General features: G+C 34.3%; 1 protein-coding gene across 1 annotated transcript; it reads left to right on the top strand.

Annotated features, from left to right (window-relative positions):
• LOC107622307 (protein MIZU-KUSSEI 1-like) lies at window positions 12,212-13,481 on the top strand. The gene has a single exon (XM_016324169.2). It carries the CDS (start codon window positions 12,443-12,445, stop codon window positions 13,247-13,249), a length of 807 nt encoding a protein of 268 aa, XP_016179655.2. The 5' UTR covers window positions 12,212-12,442; the 3' UTR covers window positions 13,250-13,481.

Consider the following 14,445-nt stretch of genomic DNA (forward strand, 5'->3'; position numbering starts at 1 on the left):
GTGCTGATGGAGTGGTGACTCCGAAAGAAGAAGCTGAATGGAATGAAGATGACAAGAAGAAGATAGAGCTGAACGCTAAAGCAATCAACCTTCTTCACTGTGCTATCAGCTTTGAAGAGTACCGGAAGGTGTCTAGATGCAAGACAGCCAAAGAAATCTGGGAAAAACTCCAGGTTACACACGAAGGCACTAAACAAGTCAAAGAAACGAGGATTGATATGCTGCGAAAAGAGTATGAGATGTTTAGCATGAAGGATGGAGAAAGCATTGATGAAGCATTTGAGAGATTCTCAATCATAATCAACAACCTTGATGCTATGGGTACAAACTATGCAGAACAAATCTTGGTGAGAAAACTCCTTAGAAGCCTCACAAAAGAGTGGGAAAACACTGCCACTGTCCTGACCGAGAGTAACAACATAAGTCCCATAACCTATGATGAGCTGAGAGGAAAACTCCTTGCCTATGAAGCCACACACACAAACACAGACTCAAAGAAAAAGGGAATAGCCCTCAAGTCACAAATAGAACCAAAAGAGAGGGAGTCTAGTGATGGTATTTCAGATGACGAACTTTTGTTTTTTGCTAGGAGATTTAGAAGGATGATGAAAAGCAAGGGCAAATACAAGGGTTCAAGTTCAAAGGAGCAAAAGATGGACTTGAGCAAGGTGACATGCCATCATTGCAAGGAGGCTGGACACTTCAAGTCAAACTGTCCAAAGCTCAAAAAGGAGGACAAAAGCAAGAGGGAAAGGAAGAGAGTACTCATGGCAGCTTGGGAGGATCTTGAGAATGACTCAAATGAAGAAGAAGAATCTGAAGGAGATGACAAAGACTGCTTCATGGCTGGAAACAACAATCTTGATGAGGTAAAGTATTATGATTTGACCATTGAAGATTTGCACGTTATTATTGATGATCTCACTTTAAACACATCAAAACTGCTTGATAAATACAATAAATGCAGATCTGAAAGAGATGTATTAAGAGCTGAAAATGAATTTTTAAAGGAAAAAGTGAAGGAAAATGAATGTGCTTTGGACATCATTGAAGAAAACAGATTTCTAAAATCTGAACTTGAAAAATTAAAAGGAAAGCACATTGTGGATCCTTCACATGATTTAATTGCTGAAAATAAAAGATTAAATGATATGATTAAAAGGCTGAATAGTGACTTAGCAAAATTTGCTCAAGGTTCTAGTAACTTGGACAAATTACTTGCAAGTCAAAGACCATTGTTTGAAAAATCTAGTTTAGGCTACATAGCCAAGGAAGATGCATTTTCTAATATTTCCTTTATAAAGTTTGTGGCTTCTTCATCAAATGCCAAAACCATACCAAACAAATCTGGTATTGAAAATGCTCCAACACTTGAAGAAAAATTTGATGAAGTATACACAAGTGAAACTGAGCCTTCACCAAGAACTGAACCGAGTTCAAACCGGCCAGATTTGGGTTATATTTCGAAAAATGAGGCTGTTTTCAAGAAACCACCATTTTACAACAAAACCTCATATTCGAAAGGTAAAAATGTTCAAAAAAATTCTGGTGAAAATACTTTTGCAAAGAGGAATAACTTTAATAAAAATTAGTTTGTTAAAAGAAATGCATCTCCTCCAAGAACCAGAAAATTTCAAAGCTTTAATCATTTCAAGCAATATAACTCACATCAGTTTCAGAAACACACACCAGAAAATCATTGTGTTACACAAAAATGAAGCCTTTTCGGCCTTTGAGCCTTTTTGCAAGAAAATTCAAAATGAAAAGGATTTGAAAATCTCTTCTATAAGGAGTGATCATGGAACTGAATTTGAAAATAATTTGTTTGAATCCTTTTGTGAGGAATTTGGAATATCTCACAACTTCTCTTGTCCAAGAACACCCCAACAAAATGGTGTTGTGGAAAGAAGAAATAGAAGCATACAAGAGATGACAAGAGCTATGCTTTGTGAGAGTAATGTTCCAAAATTTCTTTGGGCTGAAGCGGTTAACACAGCTTGCCACATTTTAAATAGAACAAACATAAGGAAATTTTTGAAGAAAACCCCTTATGAACTTTGGAAAGGCTACCCACCAAACTTAGATTACTTGCACATCTTTGGATGCAAATGTTTTGTTTTAAATAACAAAGAAAATTTGGGAAAATTTGATCCAAAGGCTTATGAGTGTTTGTTTGTAGGATATTCCACAACTAGTAAAGCATATAGGGTTTATCATCAAGATGCTAGGATTATTGAGGAGTCCATACATGTTACATTTTGTGATACTAACTTGGTACAAAGCTTTTTGGAAGAATGTGATACAGGAAATCAAGCTCAAAAGGAAGGTGAAGCTGCTCAAAATCAAGAAAAGGAGAGTTCTGGACAAGCTGAACCAGAAACTGCTAATGCTGAAAATTCAAGAGACAATTCCATTTTGTCTCATGAATCTGAAGGAAATCCTGCAGTCAGCAGCGTTCAGAATCCCTTAGTGAATGAATCTGCTTCCAAGTCCACCAGACCTCGTGAATTGAGATTCTTGAAGAATTATCCTGAGGAATTTGTCATTGGGGACGTCTCTCATGGAGTGCAAACAAGGTCTTCCACTAGAAAGGCAAATGAAAGATCAAACATTGCCCTTCTTTCACAAATAGAGCCTCAAAACGTCAAGGAAGCACTTAGTGACCCTTCTTGGGTTAAAGCTATGGAGAACGAGCTTCTTGAGTTTGAAAAGAACCAAGTATGGACTTTGGTTCCAAGGCCAAGTGGAAAGAAAGTGACCGGCACCAAGTGGATTTTTCGGAACAAGTTGGGAGAAGATGGTAGCATTGCAAGAAACAAGGCAAGGCTAGTGGCTCAAGGATATGACCAAGAAGAAGGAATAGACTTTGATGAATCCTTTGCCCCTGTTGCCCGAATGGAAGCCATAAGACTTCTCTTAGCTTATGGTGCATTTTGTGGTTTTAAATTATACCAAATGGATGTGAAATGTGCATTTTTGAATGGAGTGATAGATAGAGAAGTGTATGTGGAGCAGCCTCTATGCATCCTAATTCTAAATTAGATAAGGGAGAAACTGAGAAAGATGTTGATGAGACTAGGTATAGAGGAATGATTGGCTCTCTTATGTACTTAACTTCCTCTAGACCCGATATTGTGCAAAGTATTGGATTGTGTTCTAGGTTCCAATCCAAACCAAAAGAGTCACATCTTTCTGCAGTTAAAAGGATCATTAGATATGTTCATGGCACATCCAATTTTGGTCTTTGGTATCCTAAGATTGATGATTTTTCTACAGTTGGTTATTGTGATGCATATTTTGCTGGTGATAGAGTTGATAGGAGGAGCACCTTGGGTTTATGTTGCTTCCTTGGGAAGTCCTTAAATGTATGGTCAAGTAAGAAGCAACCAACAGTGGCCCTTTCCACTGCAAAGGCTGAGTATATAGCTGCTTCTTCTTGTTGTTCTCAGCTCTTATGGTTGAAAACGCAGCTTGCTGATTACAAATTAAATGCTGAAAATATTCTCATGCTGTGTGATAATATGAGTGCCATTAATATTTCTAAAAATCCAGTTTTGCACTCTAAGACTAAACATATTGAAGTGAAATTTCACTCAATAAGAGAACATGTCCAAAAGGGGGATATTAGTATTCAATTTGTTAAATCAGAGGAGCAATTAGCATATATTTTTACAAAACCATTAGCTGAGGATAGATTCTACATGCTTAGGACTTGTCTAGGAATCTTGAGTTATGATTCTTTGTTTGAAAAATGCTGATGTATTTGCTGGAGCTTTTTGTCTCATAAACAGGCATGAGACAATTCTGGGCAGGTGATGAACTTTTCCATCAAGTCAGCGTGTTCTGGGCTTATTTCAAATGAACCTCAATCTGGGCCAACTTCAATATTCAGATCAAGAGTGGTCCAAATGGGTTTCATTAATCTCATATCACTTCAAGGCCCTAACATGAATGTTACAATCTTGTTTGTTATTTTTGATGACTTGTTGTTTCATAAAAGGTTTTCAATAAATGTTTTGTGGCCCAAAAGGTTTTCAAGAGAATTTAATTTTGGCCCAAAAAGGTGTTTCAGGTTAATTTTGTTGTTTTTCTCAAATTTTAAAATTAACTTCCCTTTTATTTTTTAAAATCAAATAAAATCTTTCTTAAATGAGGTCATGTCTTTTCAAGTCTTTTCAAATGGTGATGCAGTTGCATGGTTTTGGAAATCCACTTTTTAGGTATGGTTACCAACACTCCCTCTCTTTCCTCCATAACTTCTCCACACACTCTTCGGTTTCTTCCCACTCACTTTACTGCTTCTCTTCCCTCAAAAGACTGAAATTAACCAAATGAGGAAGAAAACCATAGCACACAAGCCTCCTCGAGAAAAGGTGTATAAACTTCCATCCAAACCCTCCACTCGCCCCCAAGACCGCACCTTCACACCTTCACCATCTCCTCCTACCTCTCCTCCTCGCACTGCACCCATGGCGCGAACCAAGACTACACCAAGGTACCCTGCTCCTGCCAAGCCGACGCCACCACCTAAGACGACGCCCTCCAAACCGAGCTCTTCGAAACCTGGCTCATCCAAAGAGAAGCGTCCTGCTGTTGCAGAACCTGTTCCTGAGACAGTAAAACCTAAGTCAAGGTCTGTCCCTGTTCGATCACAAAGAGGTAACCCTCATCGCCCTCTCACATCTGTTAGAGAACCAGACATTGATCCTTTTGCTCACAAATCACACTACATGACATCTCACTCAGACTTTAAACCCCATCGTTTCAAATCTGCCATGAACCATGATTTTTATGAGGGAGTCGTTCAGTATCGTACTCTATGTCCATCTTTTCTGGCTGATTTACCTGATTTGAAAAAGAAAGGTTTTTCTTTTGTTGAAAATTTGGAATTTTTAGACTGGAATCACCTTTTCAAAATCAAAAAACCTGTATATCCTCAGTTGGTCAAAGAATTTTATGCAAACATGACTTACCATGAAGGAAGTGTGCATTCGTATGTTAAGGGTAGAGACATTATCTTGAATAATGAAACTATCAGTGACTCCTTGAAGTACACTGATGTTGGGCCGTGTGCTTATACCTCTGTGAAATGGGATGAAGGTATTGGTATTTCTTACCATGATGTTTTGGCTCACATTTGTGAACATGTTTCCCTAATTGATGGCATCACACCCATTCACAAAGCCCTGGGATATGAACGTGCTCAGTTGCACCGAATTGTTAATCACATCTTGATTCCTCAAAGTGGTTCATATCAAAGGGTCTCTTACACTGACACACTTGTTTTGTATGCCCTAATCACTAAAACAGAAATCTCTTTTGCCTACTTGATGGCTAGATACATGTTTGATTCTGTTAGAAGTATAAAAGATAAAGCACTACCTTATGGCATGTTTTTAACTTGCGTATTTGAGAATTTTTGTGTTGACCTGTCAATTGAGGATTATGAAAACAGACATTCATACCTAAAAGGGGGTGGTTCAGTGAAACAGCAAAAAGGACCAACTCGATCTGAGAGAGTGGTTCTAGATGATGATGATGAAGAGTTCATTCCAGATGATTCTACTGCTCCTTCCACTGAGGGTACTTCCATCTCCACTGGGAAGAAATCCACTCTGCTGAATGTGGTCAGGGATGTTGCTCAAGAGTTTGTCTCCCAATCGAATCACTTGATTGAATTGAGCAAAGAGAAAAGGAAGCTGGCTAGCAAGCATGAGAACTTTCTGAAGAAATCAAGGGATAGGATGGCTGTACTGATGACTTTCATTGACAACCTTCAAAATGATGAAGACATTGCCACGGATGTTGAAGAGGAAGCTGCTTCGGAGGGGAATGGTTCTGGTGCCTAGGATTTGTCTCATAAAAACTGTTGTTGCTGCTCTCTTTTTGTCTCATGAATTTTGCTCTTTTAGTACTTTTGAACTGTTTCTTTTTGGATAACTGTAATAACTCTGGATATTACTGCACCTTTGGTAGTTTAGTTAGTATTTTGGACTGGGCACTAACCTTTCTTGCAGGGTTTATAGTGATGTTTTTGTTGATCTTGCCAGTCGTCCACCCTTGATGACAAAAGGAGGAGTAATAGTAGGATAAGCATATTTTGGGGATAAGCATATTTTGGCATTGATGCAGCTATCAGTTTTTCTTTTGAAATTTTTGTCAAATTGCTGCACTAAAATTTAATTCTACATGCTGAATACTGATGCTGATGATATTAGCTTGATGTTGGGCTGATTATGTGATGTTGCTCATTTGATATTCCTTGTACAAGATAAAATTGTGCATAGCTCTTCATTGTGCTCTCTTTAAGTACAATGTGAAACAGGAACAAAGAGGAAAGCATAAATCCAGGGGGAGCAATTTTTGAAAAGGAAAGGGGGAGCAACATAAAAGCAAATGACAAAAAATCAAAGGGAGTTTCTAAACCTTACTCAAACTCATTTACTTCCTTTTTGATTATTGCTTAAATTATGTTTGTCATCAAGGGGGAGATTGTTGAGTTAAGAAATTAACTAAATTAATTAGTGATGACAAACATTATTTTTGGCAAAATAAATAATTAGAGTTGTTTAATTAATAAGTATATGTTGCTAATTATTTATTATATATTACAGGCCAAAATCTGATTTACAGCCCAATTTGAATGGAAAATAAAACAAGGCAAATGGGCTGAATGGCAAGTGTGAATAAATACAAGCCCAAGTCATTCATTTCAAACAAAATTCATCAAAGAAGCATAGCAAAGCACCAACGGGCTGAAGTAGAGAAGAACCCGATCCAAGCCTGAAATTGTTTTTCAATTTCCCACCATCTTACTCCAACCAAAGCAACGTTCCTCTCCTCTCTAATCAGTTGGGTTAGCACTAAGAGGTATAGTTAGGTATTAGCATAGCCAATGTCAAGTTAGGTTAGAACTTGAGTGTGAAAGGATTGGTTCAATCCTGTGTTATTGGTGTATGTAATACTGTTAACTATAGTGAAATTCTTCCATAGTTGTGGAGGAGACTGGATGTAGGTTGTATAGCACAAGGCAACTGAACCAGGATACTTGCTGGTGTTAGCTTTTCTCTTCTCTGCTGTGTTCTGTTTTCTGATATTCATGAGACAAAAATAAATTGTCTCATAAATTTTTGCTGCTGAGTTCAAACAGAATCAGAATTGCAAATCTGTTTTAAAAGGGTAATAACAGCAACCAAAAGGAAGGCATAGATTTAACCCCCCTTCTCTAAGCCTACCACAACCTTCAGATAATCTCTTACCTAAATTAAAAAATAGTGTCTTACTCATGAAGTTTACATAATTTTGTACTTTGTTTGATATGTATAGTGAATTGTAACTTTATAATTTTGTTTTCAAAATTCAAAAAATGGAAAACTTTTGAACATAAGAAAATCCTTATATTGCTTTATGCAGTCTAATAGATATTACTATGCACTAGATAATCATGACTGCTTCAACTATGATTCAAGTTTAATTTATACTTGAAAGATCATTTTTATTTGATTACTGTCGAATGATCAATTATAATATATGCTTCTATTGTTAGCCTAATTATTTTATTTTGAGTTTAATAGAATTCCATTTTGCTCATCATCAAATGGCTCTTCACTCTTATCTATTGATTATGTTATTTTTATTTTATCTTTGTCTTTGAAACTTAGTTTATTAGGCTAATAAATTAAAAAATTTCTCAATAAAAATAGGAATAATAAATATTCAAACCAAAATTTAAGCTCAGCAATTTATAAAACTTGGTAATAGACTATATTTTGGTTATAAAAAAGTTGTATTATTGGCGATAACATTCTCTCCGATATTTTCATATATAGTCTCACTATGAGCAAAACATACTAACTATACAACTAGCTAGCTCAGAGATTTAAAACAAAGTTTTTGGTCTTAAATGCGAATAAGTTGGTGGCTATGATTTGAAGTTAACTATTTAATGAGAAATGCTAGTAAATTTTGGCGGTAGATTGTGTTTTCTTTAATTTTAGTGAAATTCTAAATTTTAATTGTTGCAGATATTTTATTAATAATATTATGTTTATTTTTCTTTTTAAATTATGCAGATCTGTATGCATTGCCAAGGTATGCCAATACCAACATCAATGTCATATACTTTGTAGTGAACTCTGAAACTTTCTAAGTAGCTGAGTCTGAGCAAGGTGATGTCAAGGCAAAAAAGAATGATATTGAATATGAAAAATATGAACTAAGGCTAGCTCAACTTCAGCATCAACTTCATTCAAATAAACTTGATGCACTAATATCATCTACTTGTATAGAAGCATAAGAAATCGTGATATAGAAGTATTAGAGGTGTCTAACTTTACCTAATGTACAATTATTCATTGAATCTTTGAGTTGTAATGAAATTATATCAATTGAAAATTTTATAAAAAGTGTTTCTTTTTCTGAGATATTTTGTTTTGTTTTCTTAATTTTAGTTTTAAATTACACAATTTTAGTTCAAAATTATAGAATTTGTGCAGAATTGTAGAATTTTATTAACTAAGAGTAAAATTATACAATTTTACTGCAAAATTACAAAATTTGTGCAAAAAATGCACAATTAATTGTGTATAGAATTACAGAATATTATTGCAGAATCACAAAATTAGTGCAAAAAATACATAATTTAATTTACTGAGTGTAGAATTATAAAATGTGTGTAGAATTTTACTAACTAAAGCAGAATTACACAACTTTAATCCAAAATTACAAATTTTATATAGAATTGCAGAATATAGATGCAGAATTTTGTAGTTTAATTATAGAATTTCATAGTAAAATTAAAACCAAACATGTAGCATAATGAAAGTGCATAAGGTGCATCTTTGCATAAACTATTAAAATAAAAATAAAATTGCAAAATTCAAGTGCAAGATTATACAAATATAATTAAAATCAAAGTAAAACTGTAAAATTTAAGTCCATGATTTCACAAATACAACTAAAATTAAAGTAGAATTACTTCATAAAGTCTGAATTATCTAAAGAAACTCATATTCTTTCTGGATTAGGATTTCTACATTTAGCACGACTATTCTGATCACATTGGCTATATTTGTAAACACAAACATTTTGAAATTGTGACTCTTGGCGCTTCTTGCATGATCTTCTGGAAGATGAGTTGTTGTAGACGGCATAAGAAAAATATTATTCTCCTAATCTATTAGAGTTAAGTTGTTGACATCAGGCATATCATGAGTTTCAAATGAGATCATACCGTTTGCATAAATCTTTTCTTGCAAGCTTTTTAGATAGTACTCTTTCACGTAGGTATAGATATTACTATGTAATAATTTGATTGCAGCACAAGCATGTGGACATGAAATTTCAGTCATTTGCCATTCAAGATGAAAATTCTTTGCATAGTAAATTCACACACACATCAACCGTTGACCTTCTAACCATAAGTCCATAACATTATGATCTTCATATCGCAATGCTTTAAGAAACTCACCACCAGCTACATGCTTTATCAATATTTTATCAATCTTTGGTCCAACTGCATTCTTTTATTTAGCCATCTCTAACTTTACGATGTATAACATATAAGGTTGTTAAACTCGCGAGTCTAAGTAAACTCGTGGAGCTAACCTAGACTCGACTCGTGAGTTAACTCGTAGACTCGTACGAATTCACCTATTATAAGGTTTATATATATATCATACATAATGTATATTTACTCAATTCTAACCCTTCAAAATTAATAATATCAATCTTAAAGCACATAATAAATTAAAATAGTAGCACATATTGTAACAAATACTTTAAAATACACATTCAAATCCTCTACCATTATTCTTATACAAATACAACATAGAACACACAAAATTAAAAATTCTAAATCTGTAATACTAAATCTTTAATTAAACATTGAACAATATCAAATAATCAAATTAGAAATCCAAAAAATAATTAAATTATAAATTATACTAACACTGTAATTTACCAAAGCTGCAATACTGAAAGTAAAAAAAAAATTATAAATCTTTAACTTTATATAACTAAAATAATAAACATTTGACAATTCAACATTCAATACAACTTCAACAATATGTTTACGACATACAATTAACTCTAATCAAAATAATTAATTACTAATAGCCATGAATGGATGAGCCATCTGGCCATCTAACATAAACGATAAGCAATAGGCTAAAATTAGAAGCAATAAAATTTAAAAAGCAAAGAAAAATCTAAATCAAGAAGCAAAGACTCAAAGAAGAGGCAAAAACATACAAAAAATAGAGGATGCAGAAGCAAAGAAGGGGCAAAGTCTCAGCAACAGTGGATTGATGACAAAGGTGCAGCAGGCAGTGGTGGTGAGGGTGCAGCAGCAGCATGAAACGATGGCAACAAAGAGTCATGGACTTCACGATGGCGCGAACTAGAGTAGAGATAGGATTGTAAGAGAAGTAATCGAACTCGTGAATGGTGATAGCACAATGGAGTTGCGAATAGTGGAGATGTGAAGAAATATAGAGTAGAGGGCAACAGAGGTAAAATTCACAAAGATAATGACGCAAATCAGAGCAAAGGTAGCAGATGCAGGCGAATAGTGGTAGCTCGATGGAGAATGGCGACTGCGGTAGAACATGGAGAAAGTGAGACTTGAGAGAAACAAAGCAAATGAATGATGAGTTGTGAGTGAGTTTTCTTTCATTCTTTGAAAGTGTTATCGTAACCCTAATAGAAAAAATATTTTTTTTTGTTTTAAAATGACGCTTTTTTTTTAGCAAAAATAAAAAAAACACACACACAAACTCGCTAACTCGGTCCTAGACTTGCGAGTTTGACCGAATCTAGCCGAATCTAGCCTAATTTACTCAGGATCGAGTCTATACCTGAGTCAGCTCCATTCTATATCTAAACTCATAAACTCGTATGAGTTTATGAGTTAACTCGCAAGTTTGATAACAATGATAAAATATTTGTAAGTGTCTTCTCTATGGTTAGTTATTAAAATATAAATACTATTTAAACCATAACATTATTTTATAAGGCATGTAACGAGTTTCAATTAGGATAGTATTGTTTGCATAAATTTTTTCTTGCAAACTTTTCAGAAAGCACTCTTCGAGGTAGGTATAAGATTTCATTGCCGACCAGGGAATTGAGACTTTGCCCATTTATTAATCTATTAATTTAATATTAGAAAAAATATTAATATAATAATAAAAAATAATTTGAAAAAGATATTGTTTAAAGAATAAGGACAAATAAATCCATAACCAATTTAAATTTAAAAATAATTAGACCATTGTCCATTTCTGAACTTAATACATCAGCGTTTTTCATTTAGAGTTGACAGAAAAACACCTACAGAAATCGCATTGTGTCACAGAAGTAGAAAACAAAGACCAAAATCGATCATTTTTATTGTGAAAAATCGCATTGTCATCTTGAGAAATAAACAGAGACTGAATTAGTAATTCACTTTATAAATAAGGTCTTAAGCAAATATTATAAGAAATTTAGTTCTTTTAAAAAACACTTAAAAATTCAAAACACTTTGAACCTCTTTAGCATTAAACATTTGTAAAGAATTCAATTCTTTCTCAAACACTTGTAACCTATTTTTTAAGATTTTTAATAATATATATATATTCTTTAATTTTTTGTTTTTTTAATTTCTGCAATTTAGTTGTGTTTTCGCCTTATAGTTTTTTATCGTCTAATTTAATTTCTTAATTTATGTTGACACTACAATTGAAATATTAAGTATATATAATTCGATCATAATTTTTTTTAAAACTTATATGTAACTGTTTCATAGCTATATTTCAACAACTTTTAAAAAAGTAACATCTCCAAAAAATTTCTAATTTTGATTTTCTGTAATTAGATTTATACATTTAAATTATGGTAGCTACTCTAACGAAGATTTTATGATTGTCATCAGGTGAAGATATTTTATTTTGACTATTAGATGATAAATTATAGGACTTAATTTTTATTTGAAGTAAAAGTATTACCTTTATTCAAAGTGTTGCTAAACAAATAAATTACACTTTTTAAACAAGAATCATCACGAGAAGATGTTTTTGGCATCTTCATAAGAGTAGTTGCCTTAAATTATTTATATGTATATATATGCATGATGTATTATTTTATATATTTTTTTATATCTTAACGTATATTTTATAAAAGTAATTGATTTTTTCCCCTAAATGAAAAGTAATTGCCCATTCTAAAGGAATATAATGAATTACGGGCATGCTATTTAAAGCATTTACAAGAGTAGCAGGGAAACGAAGGCAGAGAAATAATAGGAAGATGGAGAATTAAAGGACAAAAGATCCATCTTATGCCCGCAAAAGTCTTAACCAAACGTTGACGCCCTAACCCGTAACACCCAAACACACACATCTCAATCTATCTCTCTCCCCCTTCCCTCCATGGCACTGCTGTTCTTGATCTCCTCCTCCTCATGGTTCATGAACATCGTCGTCATCGACCAATGGAGGAGTCAAGATCCGCATCAAACACACCGCAATCCGTATATTATTCTCCACGCTCTTCAACTGCATCAACAAGAACGGTAGCCACACCTCCCACACCACCACCTCTTCCAACCCCTTCCAAAATCTCCCTCGTCCAACCGTCCCAGAAGAAGAAACACAAAATAAAATTCATCCGCGCCGTCCGCTCTGTCTTCCGCTCTTTTCCCATTCTTGCCCCTTCATGCAAGTTCCCAACCCCCGGCGGAGACGGTCCTCACAGGGCCGTCAACCTAAGCGGCACCAAAGTTTGCGGCACCTTGTTCGGTTACCGCAAAGGACGCGTAAGCCTTTCCCTTCAAGAGAATCCGAGGTGCCTCCCTTCGTTCGTGGTTGAGTTATCTATGCAGACCGGTGTTCTTCAGAGGGAGATGGCGGCTGGGATGGTTAGGATCGCCCTCGAATGCGAGAGGCGGCCGGAGAAGGACAAGATAACGATAATGGAGGAACCGTTGTGGACCATGTTTTGTAACGGCAAGAAAGTTGGTTATGCTGTGAAGAGGGAAGCCACAGAGGAGGATCTTCACGTGATGGAGCTTCTCAAGGCTGTATCCATGGGTGCTGGTGTTTTGTTAGGGAGATCTGACGTGGACGGTGGAGATGGAGAGTTCTCTTACATGCGTGCACATTTCGAACACGTTGTGGGCTCCAAAGATTCTGAGACTTTGTATATGCTGAGCCCTGATGGTGTGAATAACTGTGGGCCTGAGCTAACTATATTTTTTGTCAGGATCTAATCTTCTGATTAAGGAATCAAATCAACCATGTAGAATTATAATAACCTGCACTGGCTCTTCTAATTAAGGTTGACGACAACGCTTTTATATGAGATTTATTCACTTTTTTGGTTCCTTGTTGGAATTGATTTTGATTATTCATAATTAGGGTAGTCAAAATTGTGGAGTTATAGCTTATAACTATAGAATGATCGAATTGCAACATGTAACGTCTCTTGTGGTTTTTGGCCAAGTACTTTTGCAGACTTATGCTTTCTCGTGTTATGTTTTAATTGCCCGCAAATTAATGAATGGATTACCGAGAAGAAAAATAAATGGAGGAGAAAAAGAAATGCTACTTGGCTTTGAATCTAGTTAATAAATTAGGGGACGACAGACGGTAAAAATACCTTTATGTGAGGATGATGCTTAATAAAATAATACATAATCACGTATCCTATTTATTTGAGTTAAATAAATTATTAATTGAACCAAAATCAATACATATATATAGGCTTACCACGCAATATATACCCTACCTCCGGATACTTCGGACCAATCCATTCAAGTAGAGTTGTCTACCTTATCTGCTGCAGGTAGGGTAGGGTACGAGTTTAGGATATACCTTACTCTATCATATTCGCACTCTTAATATATTATATAATATATATGTAAAAGTTATGTATATAGTAAAAAAAGTGAGTTTTGTACTCACAGTCTTCTTTTTATAAAAACTTGAAATAATTATTAAATTAATTGATAATCATATTATTTATAATTTTATGTTGAATTTTTTTAAGATTTTATTGTTTTTAATTTTAATTTGAATTTAGTTTTTATTTTTTATTTTATTAATATGTATGAAATTTGGAATTGTTGAGTTTTATATTTATTTGAAATTTTTTTTTGTTTCTGCAAATAGGGTATGGTTTAGAACTTTAGGGTGCGGGTAGGGTTAAGATTGAGAGATTCTCAACCCGCGGGTAGGGTAGGTAGAATTTAAAAAAAAAAATTCAATCCGCAAATAAGATTAGGATAGAATCTAAACCCTTTCCTACCCTACCCATTGCCTGCCCTACATATATAAGACAATAAATTAGATTTTGGACAATAATGATGAGCTAATTTATACTTTAAGCCAATGTCTTGGGCTAGTTCTACTGTTTTTTTTTAATTTTTCTTTTTAATTTTTAATCATTTGTTATTTAGTGCTTTCA

Source organism: Arachis ipaensis, chromosome B10 (assembly GCF_000816755.2).
Source record: "Arachis ipaensis cultivar K30076 chromosome B10, Araip1.1, whole genome shotgun sequence".
Classification (NCBI taxonomy): Eukaryota; Viridiplantae; Streptophyta; class Magnoliopsida; order Fabales; family Fabaceae; genus Arachis; species Arachis ipaensis.